The following is a 25,210-nucleotide window of genomic DNA, read 5'->3' on the forward strand; positions in this document are numbered from 1 at the left end:
CCCTCAATAACTGCCTCAAACGTGATCACCCTGTGACCATGGCCAGCCCCAGAAGTCTTCCATTTGCTTGGAGTTTTATGTTTAAGATAACAGCTTCTGATTCTCAGTCCTCACAACCGGCTGGAAGAAAGGCATCAATTAGCCTGACCCCATTCTACAGATGAGGAAACTGAGGCACATCGAGGATAAGTGACCTGCCTGAGATGGGGAGATCAGTAAGAAGCCAAGTGCAGCCTCTCCCGTCTCCCTCCACAGCACCAAGCGCCAATTCTGGGCACCACGGGGGCGTAAAGACTGGTCTTCCGTCACTTCCCTCGGTCAAACTGTCTCCTGGACAATGTTGCCGGCCCCTACTCCCCGGCTGGGGGCAGTGGGCCTGAGGGTGGCCGGCAGCCGTTTAGGGGTTGGTCAGCTCTGCTGTGAGGCAGAGGCAGCCTCTGGGTTCCAGGGCCCCACGCCAAGCTCGCTGGAGCTGACAGCAGTGACAGCGTCACGCTCCCCCAGCACTTGGAAGGCTCCCAGATCCTCGGCTGGAGAACGTGATGCCACGCCATTTCTCATTAAATGGCACCAGGTGGCGAAGAAAACGTGGCATAGGGACCAGAGAGCGAGAGAGTGCCTCATGCTGGCTGGGGGTGGGGGCGGGTGTATGGGGAGGACCTCACCTGTCTCCAGGCAAAATGACTAGCCCAGAAGAGGCAGGCAGACTGTGCCCACACCGCTGCACTCTCCTGCTTGGACACCATGCTCCATCCCCCAAAGGCCTCCTCCCCGCCCCCTCCACCCACGCAGCCCTGCAAAGCTCTGCCCTTTGTGGCCCAGGCTCCTGAGGGGCTGAAGACAATGCCGGTTTCCTAGGAGCTGAGGGTCCTTCTGGAAGGCTGGCCTCCTGGACCTCTGCTGATCCAGCCCATCCCCGCAGATTCACTGCCCACCTTTACTGCCAGCCTCTTCCTTCAAGCCAGACCCACCCCAACCTCAGCACAGAAGCTAGCTTCCCTTCCCAGATGCTGCGAGTCCTTGGGCGATCCTTGTGCCCCAGGCCTGCTGGAGCCTGAGGCTTGCACCATCCCCCTCCTGCGGTGGGCCGGTCCCCTGGCCTGCTCTCCGCCCTCCCCTCTGCGAAGCCTCCCCCTGTGCTAATAGGAGACTGCCCTTCCAAACGGCTGCTTCCTCTGGCTCAAGGCCTGTGTGTCCACCATTTCTGTGTTCTCAGCTCAGGGCCTGCCCAGCAGAGATGCCCAAACCTTTGTTCAACGATTAGGTGCCTAAGAGAACAACCAGAGAGAAAAAGCAGAGAATTGGGGCCAGAGGTTGTCTCTGCCTCCGATTAGCTGTGCGACTGTGGATAAGCCTCTGATGACAACAGTCTCAGTTTCATTAACTGAAATGCGGAAACACTGTCAACCTCACAGGTCTGCGGGGAGGGTGGCAGGAGCGACTGTGTGAGAAGGGCTCTGTGAAGTGTGAAGCTCTGCGACGTCGGGTGGGTGACGTCTGGGACCTGAACCGAGTCTCCACAGCTGGCAGCTGAGGTTCTCGGTGGGCTGAGGGGGCTCCCTGGAAGACAGCCAGGCATCTGCAAAGCTTACCGAGCACGCACGAGGGGTCGGGCGCTGGGCCAGGTCTGGAAGGAACCCAAGGAGAGGAGAAAGGCGGGCCCTACCCTTATGACGCCTGGAGAAAGGCGGGCCCTACCCTTATGACGCCTGCACCGAGTTTCAGGTTGGCCCATCCTTCGGTGGAGAGCATGAGCTGCGGCTGCCATGGTGACGTCAAAGCAGAGGCCCTGCAGTGCTGGCACCGTCCAAGGCATCAAGCAGGGCCGGTCGGTCCTGAGGCCTGAGGATGGAGGACAGGCCGGGGCACAAGCAGGGGGGCGGGGTTGGGAGGGCGCTGTCACGCTCCAAGGTAGCCAGGACCTGGCTCTCCTCCTGAGGCATCTCCCACCAGGCCTCCTCTTCACCCCCAAGCTCTCACATGCGTGCCCAGCCGGCCACGGGGGAGCAGCCGGAGCCCAGATCTGGCTGCCAGGGTTTCTGGATTCTAATCCCGGCACTTCCACAAATTCTAATGAGACCCAAAGGAGAAGGAAAGCAATGGTCATGGCACAATCTCTTGCTGCCACCCCAGAAAGCAGCCCTCAGATTCTCTCACTGGATTCTCACAACCTTAAGGCTTCACAGTGTAATTCCTGGATGTGCACCAGGTTTTGAACTTAGCTCTGTGTGATTTCAAATAATAGTTCAAATAACTGTTCACTGAGTGCTTACCTGGCCCTGTGTCAGCATTAACACGTTTATTATGAAATACATCAGGCGCTCAGACAAGCGCAAGAGTAATACAGCCTCAGGCACTTCACCTCCACCACGTCATACAAGCCTCACGACACAACAGGGTAGGCAGAACAATCTCCATTTCACACCTGGGGAAACTGAGGCCCCAAGAGGCAACAACCAGGTCCTATAACCAGGCATGGCAACGCCAGGATGCAGAGTCAGACTGGGCTCACAGAGTCCAAGCTCCCCCTACCCGACTCCTAATTGTTCTGAGTCAGTTTGCTCACCTGCAAAATCAGAGTGGTGGACGAGACCAGTGATTTTCAAACTTTTTTTAGCCACGGACCCTTTGTTCAGTTGAAGTCTTAAGTGGAGAGAGAACATGTCAGATGGACGAAGACCTGGGGCTCTGCTGGAGTGAGCGTGGGAGGGGGAGGGGGGCTGCAGTCCCACCAGCTGGGCTCCCTCCCCACCCCCTGCCCCCAGCACGGTGCTGCTGGAGCTCGAGGACTTTGGGCCCTGCGGGAACTGTCTGCTGACCCCGGCCTGTCAAGCCCCGGCAACAGTGACTGTTTACTGAGCCGGGCACCAAGCCCTGGGGAGGGGCAGCCCGGGGGCTGGTGGCCCTCACAGGTCCTCCAGGGAGGGGTTCTCAGAGCTCTGCAGCAGGGACAGCAGGTTCAGGGCCGAGACGCTGGGCACATGGCCGGCGCAGATCTGCAGCATGCGGACCAGGCGCTGCGCCATGGTGGCTCGAAAGTCTTCTATCTGCAGAGGAAGAGCAGAGAACGGCGGTGAGGGGCCTGCTCCTCTCACGTGGAGCAGCTCCGCGGGCTGCCCAGGGGAGCGGGGTGCTGAGATGTGGGGACAGCTCAGGGCACCGCTGCCCAGCATGGCCACGCCCTTGTCCGCGCCACACCTCGCCGAGCCGTTTCCAACCACCTTAGTTTACCGAATCCTTCAAACACCCTCCAGGGATACCAGAGGCGATGACCCTTGCTCCAGAAGAAATGAAGGCCCCGCAAGCTGCGCTGGCGAGGTTAGGCCAACTGTCCAGAGGCACACAGTTAGTGCCTGCAGAGCTGGCATCTGAACCAGGGCTAGTCCCAACCAACACCGGGGTACAGTAGGCCCCAAAGGCTTCCCTACCTGGGATCTGTCTGAGAAAGACGCTCACAGGGGTAGAAAGGAGAGGTGGGTAGAGAGCGGCCCTTTCTGAGGACAGGGAGGCACTGTCAACAGACGGTTCCTATATCAGGGCCTCTGAAGGGCTGGTGGGCCCAGAGGAGCCGTGGGATTAGGCAGGGGTGACAAGACTGTCCTAGGGCCTGGCATCAGATGGTGCGGGCAGATGAGGTGCTCATTACAAATGTTGAGGAATAAACAGTGATGCTCAGATGTTCTCCCCTGACCAACAGGTGGCCTCAGAAGCATCTCTCCCTTCCCCTGTTCCCTCTCTAACTGGGGAAAGGGTGCCACCATCCACCCAGTCACCCAAGCTAGTGATCAGGCATCCCCAGGTCCGCCACCATTTGCCACCCACGACATCCTGGGTTTTAAATCCAGAGGCTACGTCAGTCCTCATCACATGGCCTCATCCGTACTGAGTCTCCTCTCAGCAGAATCTGACGCGGCTGCTCCCTCCCCTTGACGAGTCTTTTCCACCTGGCTCCCAGGACCCCACCGTCCGCGGCTTCTCCTCTCACCCCACAGGCTGCTCCCTCCTCTGTGTGACATCTAACTGCTGAGGGTCCCAGGGCTTGGCCTTTGCATCTCTTTCCCCCACACTCGGTCCGCAGGTGATCTCATCCAGCTCCGTGACCTTCAAACCATCTAATTGCTGAGGTTGCCCAAACTGCATCTCCAGACCTTTCCTCTGAATGTGAGACACACACGTGCCGCTGCCTGCTTGGTTTCTGTGTAGACATCTAACAGACTCCTCAGTCTTAGTCTGCCCAAGACGGAGCTCCTGGGAGTCCCCCCAAACTGCAGTCGCCCCCCATCTCAGCCACAGGCAACCCCATCCTTCCAGCTGCTCAGGCTGAAAACTCCAGAGTCGACCTTGACTCTTCTTCCTCTCCTGTCTCACATCCAGGCCATCAGCACATCTGTCGGCCCCGCCCTGGAAACACCCAGCATCACAGACCATCTCATCTCCCTCTTCCCCAGACACCACTGAGCCCAGGCCACTCTTAACTCTTCCAGACACAGTCCCCAGGCCCATCTCCTTCTTTCTGCCCCTGTTTCCCTTCAGTCCACTCTCCTCCCAACAGTTGCAGGGACCCACTTAAAACCCGAGTCAGGCTGTGTTCCCCCCGCCCAGCCCCACACTTTCCATTGCTCCAGTCTAACTCAGAGTGAAAGCCACCACCTGTCCTACGACCCACAAAGCCCCACGGTCACTCTGACTCGTCTCTCACAGCTCTGCTCCAGCCACCCATGCCTCCCTGTGGACCTTGAACACAGCAGGCAAGTTCCAAACTCAGGGCCTTTGCACTTGCTGTTTCTCCAACCTAGTGGGCCTTTCCACCAGGAGACTCCATGGCGCCTTCCTTCAAGTCTTTACTTACAGGTCATTTTTTTTAGTGAGCCCCTTCAACCCCTATGTAAATCTTGCCACTTTACCACCACCTGACAGGTCACATCCATTCTCTAACACGCCATACATTCTACTTCCTCACTTTGTTTCCTCCACTAGAACAGAATTGGGAGTTTTAAAACTGTTCTGCTTTATGCTGCTTCCCTAGTGCCTAGAACAATGCTCAGCGCACTGTAGGTTATGTAAGAAATACTTGTTTTATTTTTTTTTTAATTAATGTATTTATTTTGGCTGCATTGGGTCTTCGTTGCTGTGCGCGGGCTTTCTCTAGTTGTGGCGAGCGGGGGCTACTCTTCGTTGCGGTGCGCGGGCTTCTCATTGCGGTGGCTTCTCTTGTTGCAAAGCATGGGCTCTAGGCACGTGGGCTTCAGTAGTTGTGGCTCGTGGGCTTCAGTAGTTGTGGCACGCGGGCTTCAGTAGTTGTGGCTCGCGGGCTCTAGAGCGCAGGCTCAGTAGTTGTGGCACATGGGCTTAGTTGCTCTGCGGCATGTGGGATCCTCCCGGACCAGGGCTCGAACCTGTGTCCCCTGCATTGGCAGGTGGAGTCTTAACCACTGCGCCACCAAGGAAGTCCAGAAATACTTGCTGAATAAGTCCTCTGAGCTCTGTGGCCTCTGCCTCTGAACTGTCCCTCCAAACTGCTGCTGCTCTCACTTGGACTCCACAGTCTGCTTCCCGCAGCAGCCTCGTCCCGAGGCCTCCTGCCTGTGGCCAGGCCTCCTCCCATCCACACATCATACTCCAGAGACGTGGCCCGCAAATCCCACTTCTGACCCTATCATGACGCCCCGTCACCTACAGGAAGGAAGGACTGAATTCCACTGCCAGGCTTCCAAAGCTCTGCAAATCCTTCTCCTGCTGCGTATGTTACATGTCGGTCTATTTTGCTTGATTCTGAGAGGCAGGGCCAATATCTGAGGCATTTGTGTTCTCAGGGACCAGCACAGGGCCCGATCAGCGGAGCTGGGAAATAATTTCACTGGGCGAATCCCACACCTCCCTGGGTGTTTCCTCATATGTAAAACGGGGCTAATAATTCCTGCCACGCAAAGGCCTCAGAACATGGTGAGGCTCCAAGTCGATTAAGCGGGGGAGTGTGCCCTGAACAGGACAACAGCGGTACGAGGAGTGCTGACCGTCCAAACACTGGGTGCTTTGTATGAGAGAATGCCAGGTCTAGGTTCTCAGCAGGGCTGCTGCTGGCTGGAAATAGAAAGTCGGCCCCAGACCTTTTTTGAGAGAAGTTCTCAGGCTAGAGGACAACCCAGGACCTGGTACAGCCTGCCACCTCATGACCACACACAGAACTGCAGTACCACGCGCACCTCTGCTGTGGAGCAAAGATGGCGATTCCCCTTCAGAGCCAAGAGAAGGCAGGCTGTGTGCATGTGCGTGTGCATGTGTGTGTGTGTGTGTGTGTGTGTGTGTGTTGGAGGTGGGTCGACTTGTTCAAAGCCACACAGTCAGCCCGCTAAGACAGGAAAGGGACAGCTGCACGCCAACCTGGCTCTTCCGCTGACTTCCTAGCTGTGTGACTGTGAGTACGTCTTGCCTCTCCTGTTGTGAGGAAAGCCTGCAGGGACAGGCTCCTCAGGGGTGCCCCGGGCCTCAGGTCCTACCTGTGAGATCAGAGCATCGGTCTAGTCGAGGTTCTTAAAATAGTCATCAAATGTGAAACACAAATTTGTACATCTTAACCGATGCGCTGAATGAGATCTAGGGCAGGTCTAATGACTTCTGCAGTGTCGGAGTAGTAATGAGATCTGCCCCAATCCCCATGCGACATGGCAACGTCCGCCGCTTCTATTGCTAACAGTCACAGGTTCTGCTAATACTACTGACATCTCTTGCCTACATTCACAATGATAAATTTCTTTTAGAGGTTAGTGAAAACAAGAAGTAATTTTTTTTCCTCGTCCAGGTCCACAAATCCCCTGAATTGTTCTCCCTTCCGACCAGAGGGGTCCACAGACCCCAGAGTAAGAACCCTTGGTGATGAGGGACCACATACTGACTCAGTTCCCTCTTACGACATCACTTTGCTTTTGGGAACAGGTGCAAGACCCAGAACAGAGCAGAAACACAAATCTTTAAAACGAATCTCAAAACCAACTGAGCAGGTCTGGCGTGCGGGTGGGGCAGCCCAGGCCCTGGGAGCCCAGAGGCAGCAGCATCAACTCCTGCTGAGGACCCTTTAGCAAAAAGTCATCAGGTTCCGTACCGCACAAAGAGAGGCTGAAGAGCAAAATTCAACAGCAAAATAGAAATCTGCTGCGCTGACCCCACAATGAGCATTCACCTCGTGAGAAACACCCACAGAAGCAAGTCAGGGCAGAACTAATATCACATGTATCCATCCAACCACCTGCCCACCTACCCAGCCTCCCCTTCTGCTGCCTGCTAGACCCCCTGCCCCAGGATGGGACCAGACAAGGTCTGCAATCCAGAGATGTAAGGGGGACACTGGGCACCTTCACTGCTGGTTAATGAGGCAGACAAGATGCCTGACCTCACAGCACTTAACCCCAGCAGGGAAGTGAGATATTAACATGGACCCACAGGCACACACACAAGACTTAGTTACGAGTAGAGAGAACGACGCAAAAGCAAGAGGTGATGGCGCCTGGTGTATGAGCAGAGCTCAAGATGTACAAGGAGCATCACCCTACTTTACATGTGCGAACCCAAGGCTTTCGGTGACCCACCCAAGGCTTACGGTGACCCACCCAAGGACACCAAGCAGAATAGCCAGGGTTCAAACGAGGATCTTGTCTCCACATCAGGACCCCCTTCACCAGGGTACTCAGCAAGCCTCCAAGAAGCACCCCTGCCACGGCCCCTGTGTGCTGACTGCCCCATCCCTCAACCCGCGTGCTCGGGGTCCTCACCTCCAGGTCACAGAAGAGCAGGGGGCTCCGGTAGGTGTGGGCCAGCTTCATGACGGTGTTCCGGTGAATGCTGCAGTGGCTCTCCTGCCCAGCTGCAAAGAAGCCACGGCCTGTAATCTCTACCTTCATGACTGTAATCTAGGAAGCACTGGGCCAAGTAGTTCATTTCCCCTCTCTGGGCCTCAGTTTCTTACTAGTCAGTGGGGTGACAATCCTGTTCTACTTTCTTTTCAGGGCAGTCAAGATCATCAGATCAGAAAATAGGCTGAAGGAGCTTGGAGAGAGTGCTCAATAAAACCACGAATTTCCTCATCTGTGAAATGAGGATAGTAACGACCCCTACCCTGCTGAGTTACTATGGAGATTCAATGAATGAATACACGGAAGTGACCTGGTGTCCATTTATCCACCAGTGCTTACTGAGAAAAATCTGCGCCAGGCCCTTCCTGCAAGGAACTTGAAGTGCCGCTGGCGGGGCAGGCACACCGTCAGTGTAGGCAGAAGGGTTAGGAGTCTCTGACAGAGGCATGTGTGGGATGGATACACTGAGGGCCCAGACTGCAGGGCTGGTCAGGTCCCCCAGGAGGCAGAAAATAGGGGTTAGCGAGATAAAGAAGAGGAAAAAGTATTTGAGAGAAGCCACATGGTACAATCATTAAAGGCATGGGCTCTGGAATATGACTCTCTACGTGTGAATCTCTGCTCTACCACTGCGCAGCTGCGGGGCCTTGGGCAAGTTACCTAACCTCGTGACCACAGTTTCCTCTGCTACAAAACAGAGAAAATAGTACCTACTACAGTAGCACCTCTTGTGAAGATCAAGTAATATAGAAACAAAGCACTTAGGACAGTGTCTGGTCTATTGTGAGTGCTCGATATAGGGTAGCTATTATTATTTCCACTGTTAATATTACCAAGTTTCAGAGAACTATAAGCTGAGCCAAAGAAGGGAAGAGTAACAGGAGATAAGACAGGAAGGCAGGGGCCAAACTGCAAAATACTTTGTGCCTTTACAGGAGTCTGGATTTTACTCTGAAAGCCACAGAGAGCCACTAGGCACCTCTAAGCCGTTATCTCAGCGGAATTAACTTGGCAGACTGATCAGCTCAGATTTGCTTTATAAAGACTGACAACATCAGATTCCAAAATGCATGTGTTTTCCATCACCCAGGCTGCCTTTGCAAGGAGTCCACCACAGGCCCAGCCGCAGCCTGCCCTGGGTTGGCGAGGGAGGGGGTGAGCGGCAGGGGAGGGATGCACTTACCGCCTGTGGCGAGGAAGCTCACCTTCCCCAGGAAGAAGGTGGCATCCACATGGTGCAGGGACTCCTCAACATTCCGGAGGCTGCAGTGGCCAGGGCAAGAGAACAAAGCAGAGGACAAACCTCACAACAGAGAAAGCAGAAGCCGCCCCGCTTCTGCTCCCAGAGAGGCCAGAGAACGAGAGGAGGGTGACAGGAAACAGCCCTAGAGGAATACTTTGTCCTTTCATATCTTTAAACTACATTTTTTTTTTTTTTTTTTTTTTTTTGCGGTACGCGGCCCTCTCACTGCTGTGGTCTCTCCCGTTGTGGAGCACAGGCTCTGGACGCGCAGGATCAGCGGCCACGGCTCACGGGCCCAGCCGCTCCGCGGCATGTGGTCTCTTCCCGGACCGGGGCACGAACCCGTGTCCCCTGCATCAGCAGGCGGGCTCTCAACCACTGCACCACCAGGGAAACCCTACATTTTTAAAAATTTAATTTAATTTATTTTTTTATACAGCAGGTTCTTATTAATCATCCATTTTATACACATCAGTGTATACATGTCAATCCCAATCTCCCAATTCATCCCACCACCCCCCTCCCACCCCGGCACTTTTCCCCCTTGGTGTACATACGTCTGTTCTCTACATCTGTGTGTCTATTTCTGCCCTGCAAACTGGTTCATCTGTACCATTTTTCTAGATTCCACATATATGTGTTAATATACAATATTTGTTTCTCTCTGACTTACTTCACTCTGTATGACAGTCTCTAGATTCATCCACGTCTCCACAAATGACCCAATTTCGTCCCCTTTTATGCCTGAGTAATATTCCATTGCATATTTGTGCCACATCTTCTTTATCCATTCACCTGTCGATGGGCATTTAGGTTGCTTCCATGACCCGGCTATTGTAAATAGTGCTGCAATGAACACTGTGGTACATGTCTCTTTTTGAGTTATGGTTTCCTCAGGGTATATGCCCAGTAGTGGCATTGCTGGGTCCGATGGTAGTTCTGTTTCTGGCTACTCCACGCGGCTTGTGGGATCTTAGCTCCCCGACCAGGGATGAACGTGGGCCCTCGGCAGTGAGAGCGAGGAGTCCTAACCACTGGACCGCCAGGGAATTTCCCAAACTACTTTTAATTACAAAGTGACTCAAGTTCGTAATATAATCAAACAGTAAATACGGGTGTATAAGTAAAAAGTAAAAGTCCCCACCTCCAGCACCACCTTCCGTTTCAACTCCCCAGAGGTAACTGCTGCTGACGGTTGGGGGTGTAATTCTTCTGGAATATTTTTCATATGCAAATACAGACAGTGATATGTACCAGAATCTAGTTGGGTCTAACTGGGTTCGACAACTCTGTTACATTCTTTGGAATGACCATACAGTACCACAAACTACTTTCCCTGTGATGGACATTTAAACGGTCTCCTGTTGTTCACCGTTACGAAAGATGCTGCATGAATTTTCTTTCCCACAGGTCCTTACATATCCAAGCAAACGTTTCTGTAGGACAGATGCTAGAAGTGGAATGGCTGGGTCACAGTACGTGTCTTTTTTAAGTGTAGATAAGTATTGCTGAATTGCTTTCCAATAAGATTACAGTGATTTTAAGTCATATCAATCATATGAAAACACTCTTTTCCTTTAAGCAACAGCACCCTGACCTTCTGGGTTGAGGCTTTCATTCACTCGTGTCCAGGGACTGATGAAGGAACCTGTGGTCTCCTGGCCAAAAAGCCATCTCAAAGGTCAGGCTTCAGCCTGAATGAACACAGCCTGAGGCCAACAGCAACAGCGGCCCTGCCCCTAAGTGTGGCTGTGAAGCAGGATCTCTCCAAAGACTTGGGCCAGTGTCCCTTCTGGTGAAGAGAGAGATCTCACCCAAAGAGCAACAGATCTGCTGAGCCAGGGCCTTCTGGCAACCATGGCAGATCTCAGCCTCACCTGGGCCTAAGTCACCGCTGACTGGTTCCAACCGGTCAGGTAATGCGGTCTGGACTTGGTCCTGATGCTACAGGTATCTGGTGTCTCTATGCCACTGGATTCCCAGGTGTTTCCACCACATCCTTCTCTTGATCCCTACCACAGGCCCAGGTATCTGCCTTGGTTTCTGTGCTGGACCCTGTGTCCTGCTCTTAGCCTGCTGTCACCCAGGAGGGAGAGGGCAGACCTTTCTTCTGTACTCCCTAGGCTGGCTGCAGTCCTGTCCCCAGGGTTGCCAGCACCATAGGGAGACCGGATCAGGCCACCAGCATCAACACCACCCATGCTGCCACTGCCACGGCCCCACGCTAGACTGGCTCTGACGCTGCACAGGCCTCGACAGTCCTTCGAACACACTACACTCCTCCTGCCCTTTACATTAACCCTCCACCTGGAACATTCTGCTCACTTTCATCTTTCCCTGGCTAATTTCTCGTCATCTCTCAGGTGTCTACTTAAATGTCACCTCCACCGGGAAGTCTAGCCTGACCTAAGTCCTGAGAGTCAGGTCTTGTTTGGGCTCTCACAGCCCCATGCTTCCTTCTTTTTACAGTACCCATCGCAGGTACTGTAACTGTCTGTTCAAAAGTCTAGCCTCCTCCCCTAATGGACCTTGAGGACAGGGTCTGTTTCATTCATGTCTGTGCCTGCTGTCAGGGATACACAGTAGGCCTCAGAGAGCCAAATGACAGATGACACTGCTGGCATTTATCAGTGTCTTTTAAACATCTTGCATTGGCCACTGGCTCCCCACTCCTCGCCGTCTAAGTTAACCCCAGGCAGCCTCTCCCTGTCTCCTCTCCTTCCCATCACAAGTGAGGCCACTGTCCCAGCACATCCCCGCGCCAGGTCACAAGTGAGGCCACTGTCCCAGCACATCCCCGCGCCAGGTCTACCTGAGCCTGGCAGCCCCCATCCTCTGGCTCTCACCTGTGTTTGCTGTGAAGGTTGACCACGAACACAATCAAGTCAATTCGGGGCCGATTCACATTGGAGGGCAGAGGGAGGGACTTTGCCAAGTGGCTGAAAAACAAGAAATTGCAGGACTAAATACGTACCCACATCACAATGACTGTTCACATGCCGCCCGTCACAGGGAAGAGGCTGTCAAGAGCTCCTCTCCTATTCACCTGAAGCAAGACTTTTCAGGTGAGCACAGGGGCAGGGCAGAGCTGGTCCTATCCAGATGACTCCTGCTCTACTCTCCCTGCTAGAAAGTTTAGTAACTGCCTTGGCAAGAGGGAGTTTTGGATATAAGATGGCATGAGGCTAGACATCTACACTGCATGCTGGGAGGGAGACCAGGCTCAGAAGCGGGGGAGGGTGTTGGACTGTGAAGTTCAGGTGTTAAGATTGAAGCTCTTTGGAGTAAGACAGAAGTGGCCCCAAATCCCAGGTCTGCCAATTATCAGCTATGTGACCTTGGGCAAGTCACCCTCATCATTCTTGTCTGGACTTAGTCTCGGATTGTCAAATACCCACCTGAAGGGTTTTTTTGAATCCTCTACTTCTGCCCATTTCCACATATGACTATTACTCATCTTCCCCCCACCCCTCAGCTTATAATTTAAGAATACCAAAAAGTATACAAAACACAAAAGTTAAAAAAGAAACACATACTCCTAAAAGTTCAGTTACCTAGAAATAACTACTATTAACATTAGAACATTTTTCTAAACATCTCTCCATGTACACAATGTATACACATTCAGACACTAGAATACAGTAGATGTAATTGAAAAATAGGAGGGAGTTCCCTGGCAGTCCAGTGGTTAGGATGTAGCGCTTTCACTGCCATGGCCCAGGTTCAATCCCTGGTCGGGGAACTAAGAACCCGCAAGGGGCATGGTGCAGCCAAAAAATAAAAAATAAAAATAAATAAAAATAGGATAATAGTATTAATTTTATCTGAATTTAGTGGAAGCAAAATAACTAAAGTAGAACTGAAAAAAAAGATGAACTTTGGATAAATTATTTTTTAATCACAAGAAATTATTTCCTCAAAGAACCCAATTAAAAAAATAAATGAGTAAGTTGGTATCATTTTTAACAGTTTTGATTCTACCTATATGGGATTGATTCTCTATTATTAAGAAAAGTGAGAAAATTAGCATTCTTATAATCTACCTTACCATTTGGACAAAACTTACAAATGTAATTTATATTGCTATTATTAATGGTATTATTATATACATTTATATTTTGCTCTAACCATAACTTCGGACCTCAGCTAATGAAGTTGCCACTCTAGAACATGAGAGAGACAAAGGGTACTGAGGAAGGTCTCTCACTGGCAACTAAATGCTTCAGCAATAAAGAGACAATCATTTTTGCTCACAACTCATTGGCCAGAACTAGTCACGTGGCTCCACATAACCACAAAAGGTCAAACCTAGTTCCTGCCAAATACTACAAATGCAGAGAGCCGAAAATACTTGACAACAGAATGAACAGATGACCATATGGGTGAGTTGCTTCTCCTGCCTAAAAGTCTGAAGAATTATTTACTTCGGAAGTAAATAATTGTCCATTTTTCCTGGAACAAGATATATGTACCCTTTTTAATGGACAAATTCAACTCTTCACTCATTCCAGGGAAGTCTTCTTCTACTACACTTCAAATACTTTTGCTGTAATTTTCTCAAATTTTTCTTCTTTGTAAATAATTAAGTCTTTAACCACATCTACTCTGATCCTTGCTGTTTCTATGTATTTATTAGATAGATCTCATATGGTATTATTTTTCACCTTTTTTGTCCTTAGCTCTGCAACCTCCCTTTTCCTCTCATTCTGTTGTGTTATTATTTGGTCTTTGAACGCTTCTTTAAAAAATTCATGTTCCTATTAAATTCCTCAATGGCACAGAGCACTCAAAAAGGAGCTTTCTTCCCCTTTTCCCAGAGTGGGCTCTTCATCAGATTTTTTGCATGTCATGTGACTCTTTTTTGCCAATGGTTTCCATCTTGCTGAATGTATGCAATTTTATCCACGTTTTCCATTTACTCTGATGCTAATTAAATTAATTTTTTTGACTTTTTTTTGGGGGGGGCCTTGCCCCATGGCATTCGGGATCTTAGTTCCTGGACCAGGGATCAAACTCGTGCCCCCTGCAGCGGAAGCGCAAAGTTCCAACCACTGGACCACCAGGGAAGTCCCAAATTAATTTTTTTTTTATCCTTTCCAATTTCTGAGCTATGGGTTTGAGATTATTGGTTATTGTGTTTGGTGTTCTATAGCCAAAGAGCCTGGCAACATAGGTAGAGCACAGATGGACATATGAACAATCTTTATTTTGAGGGAAAGATTACGTTGAAGGAGAATGATCCAAATCTAGAGGGTATTTCCTCTGTGGGAATTGGAAATGCCCCATACTAGGTAGAATAAGGGAACATAATCTTTCTATCAGGGAGAATGACACCCACATGTATTCAGTCACTTGACTCCTGCCAGCAGCTGTTTCTACTCCCTCTCAGTTAGAAAAAGGAAAACAAAATATACTTTAGTTACTTTTTCTCCAAATTTGGGGGTTATCTGAGCATGTACTCTGTGCCAAGTATTGCTCAAGGCACTGGGGATTCATCAATGAGCAAAAGTCAAAGTCCCTGCCCTCAAGGGGCTGACCTTGGGGTCCCTAGGGGTGGCAGACTGGAAACAAGTAAAGAAACATGGCAACTTCTTATAGTGACAAGTTCTAGAGGAAAACAGAAAAACTGTGTGACAGTGATGGAGGATGCCTTTGGACGGGGACAGATCACGCGTTAGGACGGAGTCTCTGAGGGGTTGGTCAACCGGCTCCACCTGTGACCGCCTCTCTGGTGGTCCCCCTACAGCCAACCCCGCTCTTCCTTGAGCCCAGGCCAGCGATCGGACACCCCCAGCATAAGGCTACTTACACCTTCAGCTCCGATGTGCAATCCTCCTTGAGCATCGCTTCGGCCAGCTGCTGCAGAAGAGCATCCTCCGTGCCCACCAGCTGCCCAGAGAGAGAAGGCGACCGACTGATGCCTGGACACAGCAGTCCCGCTGGAGGGCCCGGACTGCCGCGAACCCAAGATTCTGGCTCCAGCGCGCGAGGCACCCTTTTACCGAGAGGACTCCGGCAGAGGGCCCGAGGTTTGCACCCTCTCCGGTCCTGTCCGGAAAGCACTCACTACCTCCCCGGACCCTTCCTGGAAAGGTCTCGTCTCTCCCGGAGGTCCGATGCCTCTACGCGGGAAAACCGAGTTTTGGACACCCGGCACCCCGCCCTGCGCGCGGTCGCCCCGCCCAGCCGCCCCACCAATCAGAAACTGCGCACTTATTGGTGGGGACGTCCCTCAGCCTCAGAAGGGCGGCTACTCCGATTGGTTTAGAGTGTGGCTCTCCGGCCCACCACACCCCAGCCAGAATAGCCCACGCCAGCACCTCAGAGAGCGCAGGGGACCTGGCGGCTGAGGCACAGCCCGGGAGGAAAGGCGGGCGGCAGAATCTGGGCTGCTGACGCCTACCAAGATGGTGGCCGTGTTCAGGCCAGGCAGTTTGTCCAGCGGCCGCAACACCGACATCCCAGGGACAGGCCGAACCGCCGCTCGTGCGGTGCGCGCCGGGCTTTCAAACCACCCAGTGGCCCACCCCTTGTGCGTAATCGTGGGTCACGTGACAGTGCTTGGGCAGGACCTCGTGGGGGGCGGGGTAGGGCCTTCTTAAAGGAACCACTACCGCCTTTTCCGAGGGGAGGTTCCACCGCTGTCTCTAGGCACATAGGGTGCTGCCTGCGGGACAAGACATTCGTGCTCATTCAAGGTGCTCTTGATTCCTTCCAAACCTGTCCCTCACACATCCTCTCCATCTCAGTTGACTCCATCCTTGCAGCTGCAAAGAACAAAATCTTGGGTCATTCTTGACTCCTCTTCCCCGCAACTCACAATCAATCCGTAAGCAAGCCTGTAGGTTCTATTCTTAAAATGCAAGAAGCCGACCATTTCTCACCACCTCCACCCCACCACCAGGAGAAGCCACTCTCCTCTCTCACCAGGTCTACTGTAAGAGCCTTCTCACTGGCTCCCTGCTTCCACCCTGGTCTCCAGGGCTACTGGCTATTCTCCACACAGCAATCGGAGTCATCCTTTAAAAAGAGAAATCAGAGCAGGCCACTTCTCTGGTCAAAACCCATCGATGGTTCTCTCACTCAGGTACATTGCAAATGCCTTACAGGGCCTTTGAGGCTCTGTGGGTTCTGGACCCTGACAGTCTCTCTGGCCTCATCTTCTGCCCTTCTCCCTCTAACAACGGCTCTAGGACCCCTGGCCCTGTGGTTCCCTCTGGCTGAAATGCTCTCCTCCCAAATAGTCACATGGCTTGTTTCCTCACTTTATTCAGGTTTCTGCTGCAATGTCACCTCATCAGAGGGGGCTTTCTTAACGACCCTATCTAAAATAGCAAGCCCTCCCATAATCCCTCTCTCCCCTTTTCTGCTCAGTTTTCTCAATAGCACTTCACATATTGACTAGAACTGGGCAGCACCTGAGATTTTACAAACTAATAAACTGTTACTGTTTATTACTGATTAGTGATAGTCTGTTACCTTTTCATGGATGCTGCAGAAGACATGAAACTCCTGGGTAAGGGACAAAGGACATTATTACTCAAGGTAAAAGCAGCAGCTGTGGCTTTACCTTTGTTTGTGTCATTTTCCCCACGTCCCGCAAGCCCTGCAAAGGACCCACCCATCATGTTTGCCTGTACACCTCGTGGATGGCCTTATAGGAGAGGAACACAGAGGTTAGAAATTCACCACTTTTATAGTGAGTGGTAGGCATGCCTGTCCTTTTTCCGGTTGCTTGTTTTTCCTGTTCTTTTTCCAACCCTCAACGTTGCTTGCTGCAAAAACAAACCCTTAGAAATGGCCTGGGTAAAGAGCTTTCAGAGCCTTGCTTTCTTGGCATGCCCAGCAAGAACCTGCAGGGACTCAGAGCCCACAGCAGATTGCTTCTCCCAACAGTTATATAATATCTGCTCATTGTCTGTCTCTCCAACTAGAGCATAAGATACATGAGGGCAAAATTTTGTCAGTTTGTATGTCCAGCACTTTAAAAAGTGTCTGGTACATAGTAGTTGCTCAAGAAATATTTGATGAATGAATGAATCGATTTACATCCATTTGTTTATTCTCAGCAGTGATTCATTCATTCATTTCCTAGGGAAGACCCAATGCCCCACCCTGGGAACACAGATGAATCAGACATTACTGACCAACTCAGTGTGATGGGGGAGTAGGACTGTGATCTCACAGTGTGTTCATTACTGTGACATCTGGGAGAAAAGAGGCATACTTCTTGTCTAACCTAAATCCTTCTCACTGCGAACCAAACTAGTTATACCTTGCTTAGAAAGAGCAGGAAGTACATGGCTTCAGGGAGCCCCTGCCCCAGTACAGATGGTGCTTTGATTCCCCATGGCATGGGGCATGGAGTGGACTCCCTGACAGTCAGGTAGTAGTAAGTACTAGGAAAAATAAAGTAAGGTGGGCTAGGGGATAGGACATGATGGGTAGGAGGAGGTACTTTAGGTCAGGGGAGGCCTAGCTAAGAAGGTGATGTTTGCGCAGATGTCTGGATGCGGTGAGAGAGGAGCCAATTAAATATAGTGAAGAAGGGAGGGTGGGAGGAGATGCAAGAGGGAGGGGTTATGGGGATATATGTATACATATAGCTGATTCACTTTGTTATACAGCAGACACTAACACACCATTGTAAAGCAATTATACTCCAATAAAGATGTTAAAAAAATAATAAAATGGAAAAAAAGAAAAATGCTAAATAAATAAATAGTGAAGAAGAGGATCCAGGCAGAAGGAGCAGCAAGTGATAAGACCCCAAGTGGGGGGCATTCCTGACACTTCTGAGGAGCAGCAAGGAGGCCAGTGGCTGAAGCAGGTGGGGTGAGGAGTGAAGGAGATGAAGCTAGAGAGCTGATCGAGGGCCAGGTGACTGAGGCCCTTAGAGAGTCAAGGAAAGACATGGGACCCTGCTCAGCACGGTCCAGGAGGGGCTGAGCTGAGGCCCATTCAATCAGCCTGTGCTGAGTGCCTGCCTTGGGCCAGGCCTGGTGCTGGACACTGTGACCCAGGCACAGAGGTTTCAGTGGTGGACGGACAGATAACAACAGCCAAAGGCAGCACAGTGGGTGACAGCCAGCATGGGAAGCAGCTGGAGCCCAGATGAAGGTGCATTAAGGCTCCCTGGGGGGCCCCCATTACACTTTGCTGGGGAGGTGACTGTTGGCTGAGGGGTCAGGTGAGTTGGTGGCTGTCGCATAGGTAGTGCAATAGAACATAGCTGTGTGTAAGACCCATACTGTGATGAAGTGTAGAGACTGGCAGGAAGCCCAGACCCAGGCCTGGAGGTTCTTGTATCATCAACACGCAGAACTTGCAGGGCCATCAGAGACCCTCTGGGCCAGTGTTTTTCAAACTGACTTCTGCGAAACCCTGGGGAGATGCCTCAGGGGCACCGGGAGGGGCAGGGGAGAAGCTGAGTATGTAAGGCCCAGAAACCCCACCCCACCATTTAACAGAAGCAGCTCTGGCTTCATCTCTATTACATATTGAGCTTCCTATAAACTTTTTTGTGAATAAAGAATCACGTGGCTAAAACAATATCTAAGGGCTGCTGATCACTTTTTAAAATAAATTTATTTATTTATTTTTGGCTGCGTTGGGTCTTCGTTGCTGCATGAGGGCTTTCTCTAGTTGCAGCGAGCAGGGGCTATTCTTCGTTGCAGTGCGCAGGCTTCTCATTGTGGTGGCTTCTCTTGTTGCGGAGCACAGGCTCTAGGTGCGCGGGCTTCAGTAGTTGTGGCACACAGGCCCAGTAGTTGTGGTTCAAGGGCTCTAGAACGTAGGCTCAGTAGTTGTGGCGCACGGGCTTAGTTGCTCCACGGCATGTGGGATCTTCCAGGACCAGGGATCGAACCCGTGTCCCCTGCACTGACAGGCAGATTCTTTTTTTTTTTTTTTTTTTTTGCGGTACGTGGGCCTCTCACTGTTGTGGCCTCTCCCGTTGCAGAGCACAGGCTCCGGATGCGCAGGCCCAGTGGCCATGGCTCATGGGCCCAGCCGCTCCGTGGCATGTGGGATCTTCACGGACCGGGGCACGAACCCGTGTCCCCTGCATTGGCAGGCGGACTCTCAACCACTGCGCCACCAGGGAAGCCCAGACAGGCAGATTCTTAACCACTGCGCCACCAGGGAAGTCCCCTGTTTATCACTTTTAAAAACAGATTTATTAAGGTGTAATTGACACGTAATAAGCCACACATATTCAAGGTGTACAGTTTGGTAAGTTTTGATATAAATATACACCCAGGAAGCCACCACCACAATCAATTTATAATGAACGTATCCATTACCTCCAAAAGTTTCTCTGTGCCCCTTTCATCCTCCCCACCTCCTCTCTGCCTTCCCACTCCAAACTGTTCAACGGCACTTTGCCAGCTTTGCTCATCATAGTTCAATACTGGAAACGCCCCAAATGTCCTTCAGTGGTGAACAGATAAGCTGTGGTACATTGGTAAGGCAACCTCGTCAGTGCAGAGAAAAGCATTGGGCTCAGCAACAGAAGTCAGACACAAAGGAGCATATACCATAAGATTCCATTTATGTGAAATACAAATACAGGAAAAACTAATCTATGGCGACAGAAATCATATCAGTGGGTGCCTTTGGGAAGGCGGTACTGACTGGCAAGAGACAGGAGGGAACTGCCTGGGATGATGAAAATATCCTAGACATGGTCTGGGTGGCAGCTGCAAAGGTGTATACACAGGTAAACGTTCACCACTTAAGGTTTGTATTTTACTGTATGTACCTTAGATCTTAATAAAAATCTCTCTGGAAACTCAAACTCACTCCCCTTGGCCCACATATGCTGGAGAGGACACTTGCAGGACTCCCAGATGGTCCCACAGATGGCAGGGTGTCTGTAGGGTGGGGGACCCAGAGACCCAAAGCCATTTGACCCATAGCCTTTGCCACCTGCCCATCCTCAGTTTCTGGGAATGGACTCCCCAGGGAGATGGTTCCTCGAAGACTCTTCCCCATCCCGTGGGCCTCCGGGGCTGCTCTCTCCTCCTGAGACGACAACCACTGCTGTTTATGGAATGCTCACTGGGCCTCTGAAACTTTGCAAACACTCTGTCTCTAGCATAGGAGGGAGGACCCAGGCTTGGGAGGTAGACCCTCACCTCCAGCCCACCTCCGCACACGCCCTGGCTTTGTCACTGAGAAGCTGAGTGACCTTGAAGAAGGAGAGGGTAAGCAGCTTCACGTCTCTGAGCCGAAGCTGCCTCAACCCCAAAGTGGGCTTCAACAACTAACCAGCTGGAGGACCAGATGAAGTGATGCGGGGCCCAGTCCTGGCCTGGCGGGGAGGGCTCCGTGGCCGGGAGCCACGACCATCTCAGGCTGTATCCCAGCCAGGGGGCCTCCGGGGCTGGTGAGGCAGAACCAGGAGGGCAGCCCCTGCGAGCGGGCCTGCAGCCCAGGCTAGGGCTCCGACCCTAGCATTGAGACTTTTGCCATGTGACCTTGGATGACCAAGAAATGAGTTAACATAAATATGGAAAGCACTGAAAGCAGTGTCTGGCATATGGTAAATGTTGCATTGGACAAATGTGTCCAGAATCTCAGTCTTGATTCTTCCCTCTATAACACATGACCCTCATTGGCTCTACTGGTCATTGCTTCTGTGTCCTGCCCACGTGCCAGGGACCCCAATCTCTCCCTACCCTCATATGACAAGTCGCCAAATCCTCCTAGTTATCTTGGTAGGGGCCACTTCCTCTCTAGGTCTAGTAGCAGCAGCCTGCTGGGTGGCTCCCACCTGTCCCGAATTTATCCAACCCTGCTCTGCCTGTCATCTCTGTACCATGTGCACAGTGCAAGGGATCCTGAAGAGAAGGCTGGTTGCCAGGGCAACAGAGGATAAAGCCCTTGCTCTGCCAGGCTGCTGATTGGCTAAGGCAGGTCCCACCTCCCGCTATTCTGAGGGTGGGGGGCAGAGAGAAGGGTCTCCAACGGGCAGGGAGAGGTACAGGCTGCCGGAGCTAGCCCAGGACTGCCCCCTCCTGGCCCAGTCAGAGCCCCTGGGCCTGAGAAACTGTCTCCCGTAGGGGGCGTTGGCCTCACCCATTCTCTGCTTCCAGCACCGGGGCGGCTGCAGATGGCAGCATCTCTGGGGACGGCAGCTGCGACTGAGTCCACGGGCCGACGCTGAGCTGCTCAGGCCGAGGCTGTGCGCTCAGCCCGGAGCCCTCGGAACAGGCATCTGCAGGTCTTGAGGTGGGTGTGCGGGCACGGGGGTCGGGGTGGAGGATTGAGTGGTGCTTGGGAGGCAGGGAGAGGGGCTCTGCAACCCTCACACTGTCCTGGATGGGACTTTAGCTGGAATGGGGGCTAGAAAATTCCTTATAGATCATCTGATAGCCCCCGCCCCCACCCCGTCACTGTGCAGGGAACCCTGGAAGTTCAGAGAGGGTGAGGAGGGGCCCAAGGTCACACAGAAGGCCAGTGAATGTTTTGCTTCAGCTAAGCCAGTCCTCTGAGAAGCCAGGAGAAGGTCTGGGGTCCTCAGTTGCCCCAGGATGCCTGGGATTTTGTTCACAGGGCTGGAGAGGTTGGGAGACCCTGAACACTGCTTCACAGGCCCACAGCATTGCAGCTGAAATGGCTTCTGATCTGCCCAAGTCCCCCATTCTCATGTTTAAGCTCAGAGGAGGCTGGGGTCCTGGGTGGGGCCAGGGGAGGGGGCACGAATCACTTGGCCTCAGTCAGGATAGTTTGGAGCAGCCTTTCTGCTTGTAGGTCCCGTTCTCCACCTCCCCCTAAACCCAGGCCACACCAAGCAATTCTGAACCCTCTCTTTGGCTCTACAGAAGGACAGATGGTTAGGAGGACACTGCTCTAACCCTGACTTTGGGCCATTAGCACACTCTTCATTTTATTTCTCCATGAGGAGAATAGGGCACCTTGAGACACTGTGTTTCAGAACAGCCAGTGGGGACCCTGGAGGGCAGGGGAGGGGCTCTGGGTGGACGCAGGACTGGGAAGCAGCATCTCTCCCTCCCCTGGCCTCATAGCCCACCTCGTAGACCCACCTGGCAGTAGAGGGACAAGAGGAGCTGGAGCTTGAAGACAGAGGTCTGAAAAGCTGGAGCTTCTCTTCAGCCTGCCCTGGCGGTCATTCCATGCATCCCCTTTCTTCCCTCCCTAGAAGACAAGGTGGGCCTTTGCTCATTTCATTCCGTTCAGGTATTTTCCCCATCAAACCTCAGGACATCGCTGGGGGGTTGGAGTCCAGCTCTGTCACTTCTCAATTGGGTAACTCAGGGCTAGTTAGTGAACTTCTCTGGGCCTCAGTTTCTTCATCTGTAAAATGTGCACAGTAACACCTACCCCATAGGCCTTCTGTAAGGTCTGTGACTGCATTCTGACTGTGGTCTCCCTGCCTGACAGGCAGAAGTGGGGCTCCTCACCTTACCCCTTTCTCCCACCTCAGGAAGGGGCTGAGGGTGGGTTAAATGGGCCCTGATTTATTCCATTTCTGGAGGAGATAACCTGTGGTGGGGCTTTTGAAGTATGTATAGGAGTTTGCCACATGAACATGAATGCAAAGGACATTCCAAGGAAAATGAAAGCATGTGCAAAGATGTAGACTGTATAACATGCAGGTGCACATAGGTGATTGACAAGTGGTTCCCTGTGATGGCACGTAGTGTGGGAGATGAGGCTGGCAAGGTTGGCAGAGAGCAGATGTGGGCATCTCTGGGCCATTCTAAAGAGTCTGGGTGTATGTAAAACTTGTGAAGCACCTTAAACCTGCTAGCTTCCACTTTCCTGCGTTCCCCACCTCTGGTGCACTGGATATAACGATAGCTGATATTCACTGGGTGCCGATTCTGCACCAAGCAGCATGATGCTAAATGCTCCTTAGGCATTGTCTTGTTAAACATTCACAGAGACCCTAAGAAGTGGGTCCTACTTCTATGCCCATTTTCCAGATAAGGAAACTGAGGCCCAGAGAATTAAGAACAAACTACTATGTAGCACTTGGTAAGCGCCAGGCACTGGTTCTGAGCATTTTACGTAAATTAACTCTTTTAACAGTCACAACAGCCCTATGACCTAGATACTGTTTTTACTCCCATCTTACGGGTGTGGAAACCAATGTCCAAGTCTTTTGGGGCTGGCACTGTGTCCATACTCTTATAATTATAAAATGGGGCATGGGCCTGAATTCGGGAGCCTGTGCAGAGCCTGTTGATATCAACCAGGTCCCCTAGGGATGGGCAGTTGTTCACCATGCTTTCACTAAGCCACACCTAGCCAGGATGCACGGGTGGCTGGGGACCCACTCATCTGTGAGGGGCCTAGTAAGTGGCAGCCTCTGCAAATGCACAGTCAGAGCCGGGAGGGACAGCTCAGAGGAGGCATGGCCCCAGCTGTCCTTTTCTGAGTGCTCTGAGGGGTCAGTCACCTCACTGAATCCCCACAAGGCTCTGTTAGCGTCCCCTTCTGCAGGGGACAATGCTGAGGCCCAGAGAGGTTAAGCAACTTGCCTGAGGGCACACAAACTGTTGAGGGACTGAGCCAGGGCCAGCCCTCAGCTATAAGCTTCCTTGTAGAAGGGTGAGTAGGAGCTGGGTGGGCCCCTGTGGTGAGGGCAGCTGTGTGCTTGGTCAGGGGGCCGGGGCTGCTGAGTCACTGCTCTCCACTCTCCAGGGTCTCCGTCTTCCCAGCCGTAAGGTGAAGCTCCGACCTCCTGGCTCTGTGAAGCCTGCGGGTCCCCCTCTGGGAGGGTGGGTGGGATAAGCAGCCTCTCTGCTGGTTCTCACCGACCGCGTCTCAGCAGCCAAGGCCTCCGCGATGCCGCACTTCCTGGACTGGTTCGTCCCTGTTTACCTGTTCATCTCTGTCCTCATTCTGGTGGGCTTCGGCGCCTGCATCTACTACTTCGAGCCCGGTTTGCAGGAGGCGCACAAGTGGCGCATGCAGCGCCCCCTGGTGGACCGTGACCTCCGCAAGACAATGATGGTTCGCGACAACCTGGCCTTCGGGGGCCCCGAGGTCTGAGTTGACCGGCTCTGTTGGCGGTGGGGGGCGGGAACCGGATGCCCTCTCCCGTCCCGCCCGGCCTGGAGACCCCGGGGCAGACGGAGGAGAATCCCTGGTCGTCCAGGCTCTCCCTCGCAGCCTGGCTCCTCCCAGGAGGAGGGGCTCTGGGAGGACCCTGGCTGTGGGGCACCTGGGTGCCTTGAGATGTCGCTGCTGATGGCCCAGGGCTTGCTCTCCAGGTCAAGCCAGCTTATCCCACACCTGCCCTCCCCAGCTCCGGGGACGCCCCACGGCCCCCCAGTGCCTTTGTGCTGCCCAGCACTCCTGCCCCTCCACCCGGCGTCAGGCATGGCTGCCCCTGCCTGTCCTGAGCCTTCAGATCTCCCACTTCCCTACCAGATCCTCGGTGACACTCAGCTCCCCACTCCAGCCAATGGTATCGACCCTACAGCTTCATGGGCCAGGCTTCAAAGCTGACCCAAGGAAAGGGCCCCCTTTGGAGGGATATCAGCTTAGTCCAGCCCAGTCCTACCACTCTGGACCCGGGCTTGGCATGGATGAGTGTTTGTGGTGGGGTGTGCAAGGGGCAAGGCCATAGAGGAAGGAGGTATGTGTATGTGTGTGTGTGTGTGTGTGTGTGTGATAGAGAGAGAGAACGTTTGGGGTCAGGCGTGCGGAGGGGAGGAGAAGCATGTTTGTGTGAGGGGGGTGGCCCCCAGGCAGGATTCAAGGTGGTGGGGATGGGGTGAGCTTTGTGGGCAGTGTGGGGACCACCAGCAGTTCCCACCCCCCTCCCTCGGCTGGACTTGCCTATCCCTTCCCTTTCCCAAGGCTGAGGCCACTGGCAGGAGCTCCTGCCCTCCCCTCCGGGTCCTGCACTGCACCAGGGGCCCCAAACCCACCCTGGAGCCTCTCCTTCTCTGTGGAGCACCACTGCCTACTTTTTGGACATAGATTGGCAACCTGCTCACTCCCCTCCTTTGGGGCGTCCATCTTAATTTATCTCAATAATAAAGACTCCATGACTATCTTTGCAGGACTGTCTCCTTTCCTAAAAGTAGGATCATGTCTATCATCTCACTGGGTCCTGATAAAAATCATGATAGTTCAATAT

The 25,210-nt window shown here is 52.6% G+C and overlaps 2 protein-coding genes and 1 pseudogene across 2 annotated transcripts; 2 read left to right on the plus strand and 1 right to left on the minus strand.

Annotated features, from left to right (window-relative positions):
- Nucleotides 1-2,269: 2,269 nt before the first annotated feature.
- On the minus strand, nt 2,270-15,651 carry CENPM (centromere protein M). The gene is made up of 6 exons (XM_022597001.2): nt 15,494-15,651; nt 14,900-14,979; nt 11,937-12,029; nt 9,031-9,110; nt 7,767-7,858; nt 2,270-3,047 (listed from the first exon to the last, which is right to left on the minus strand). The coding sequence occupies exons 1-6, from the start codon at nt 15,548-15,550 to the stop codon at nt 2,907-2,909; spliced, it is 543 nt and encodes a 180-aa protein (XP_022452709.1). The 5' UTR covers nt 15,551-15,651; the 3' UTR covers nt 2,270-2,906.
- Nucleotides 15,652-21,793: 6,142 nt separating this feature from the next.
- LOC149748082 (uncharacterized) lies at nt 21,794-23,827 on the plus strand (annotated as a pseudogene).
- A 32-nt stretch (nt 23,828-23,859) lies between these two features.
- On the plus strand, nt 23,860-24,513 carry SMIM45 (small integral membrane protein 45). Its single transcript, XM_089921390.1, has one exon. The coding sequence runs from the start codon at nt 23,908-23,910 to the stop codon at nt 24,112-24,114; it is 207 nt and encodes a 68-aa protein (XP_089777516.1). The 5' UTR covers nt 23,860-23,907; the 3' UTR covers nt 24,115-24,513.
- The last annotated feature ends 697 nt before the right edge of the window (nt 24,514-25,210 follow it).

Source organism: Delphinapterus leucas, chromosome 11 (assembly GCF_059928025.1).
Source record: "Delphinapterus leucas isolate spDelLeu-1000000601 "Yukka" chromosome 11, BTC_Dleu_Yukka2, whole genome shotgun sequence".
Classification (NCBI taxonomy): Eukaryota; Metazoa; Chordata; class Mammalia; order Artiodactyla; family Monodontidae; genus Delphinapterus; species Delphinapterus leucas.

Bases quoted from the DNA above. Each gene is read 5' to 3' on its own strand.
- CENPM (XM_022597001.2), bottom strand. From the start codon at position 15,550: ATGTCGGTGTTGCGGCCGCTGGACAAACTGCCTGGCCTGAACACGGCC. The intron at 14,980-15,493 runs GTAGGCGTCAGC...CTCTCTGGGCAG, and splicing joins TGAACACGGCCACCATCTTG to CTGGTGGGCACGGAGGATGC. The intron at 7,859-9,030 runs GTAAGTGCATCC...GCTTCTTTGCAG, and splicing joins GAGCTTCCTCGCCACAGGCG to CTGGGCAGGAGAGCCACTGC.
- SMIM45 (XM_089921390.1), top strand. From the start codon at position 23,908: ATGCCGCACTTCCTGGACTGGTTCGTCCCTGTTTACCTGTTCATCTCT.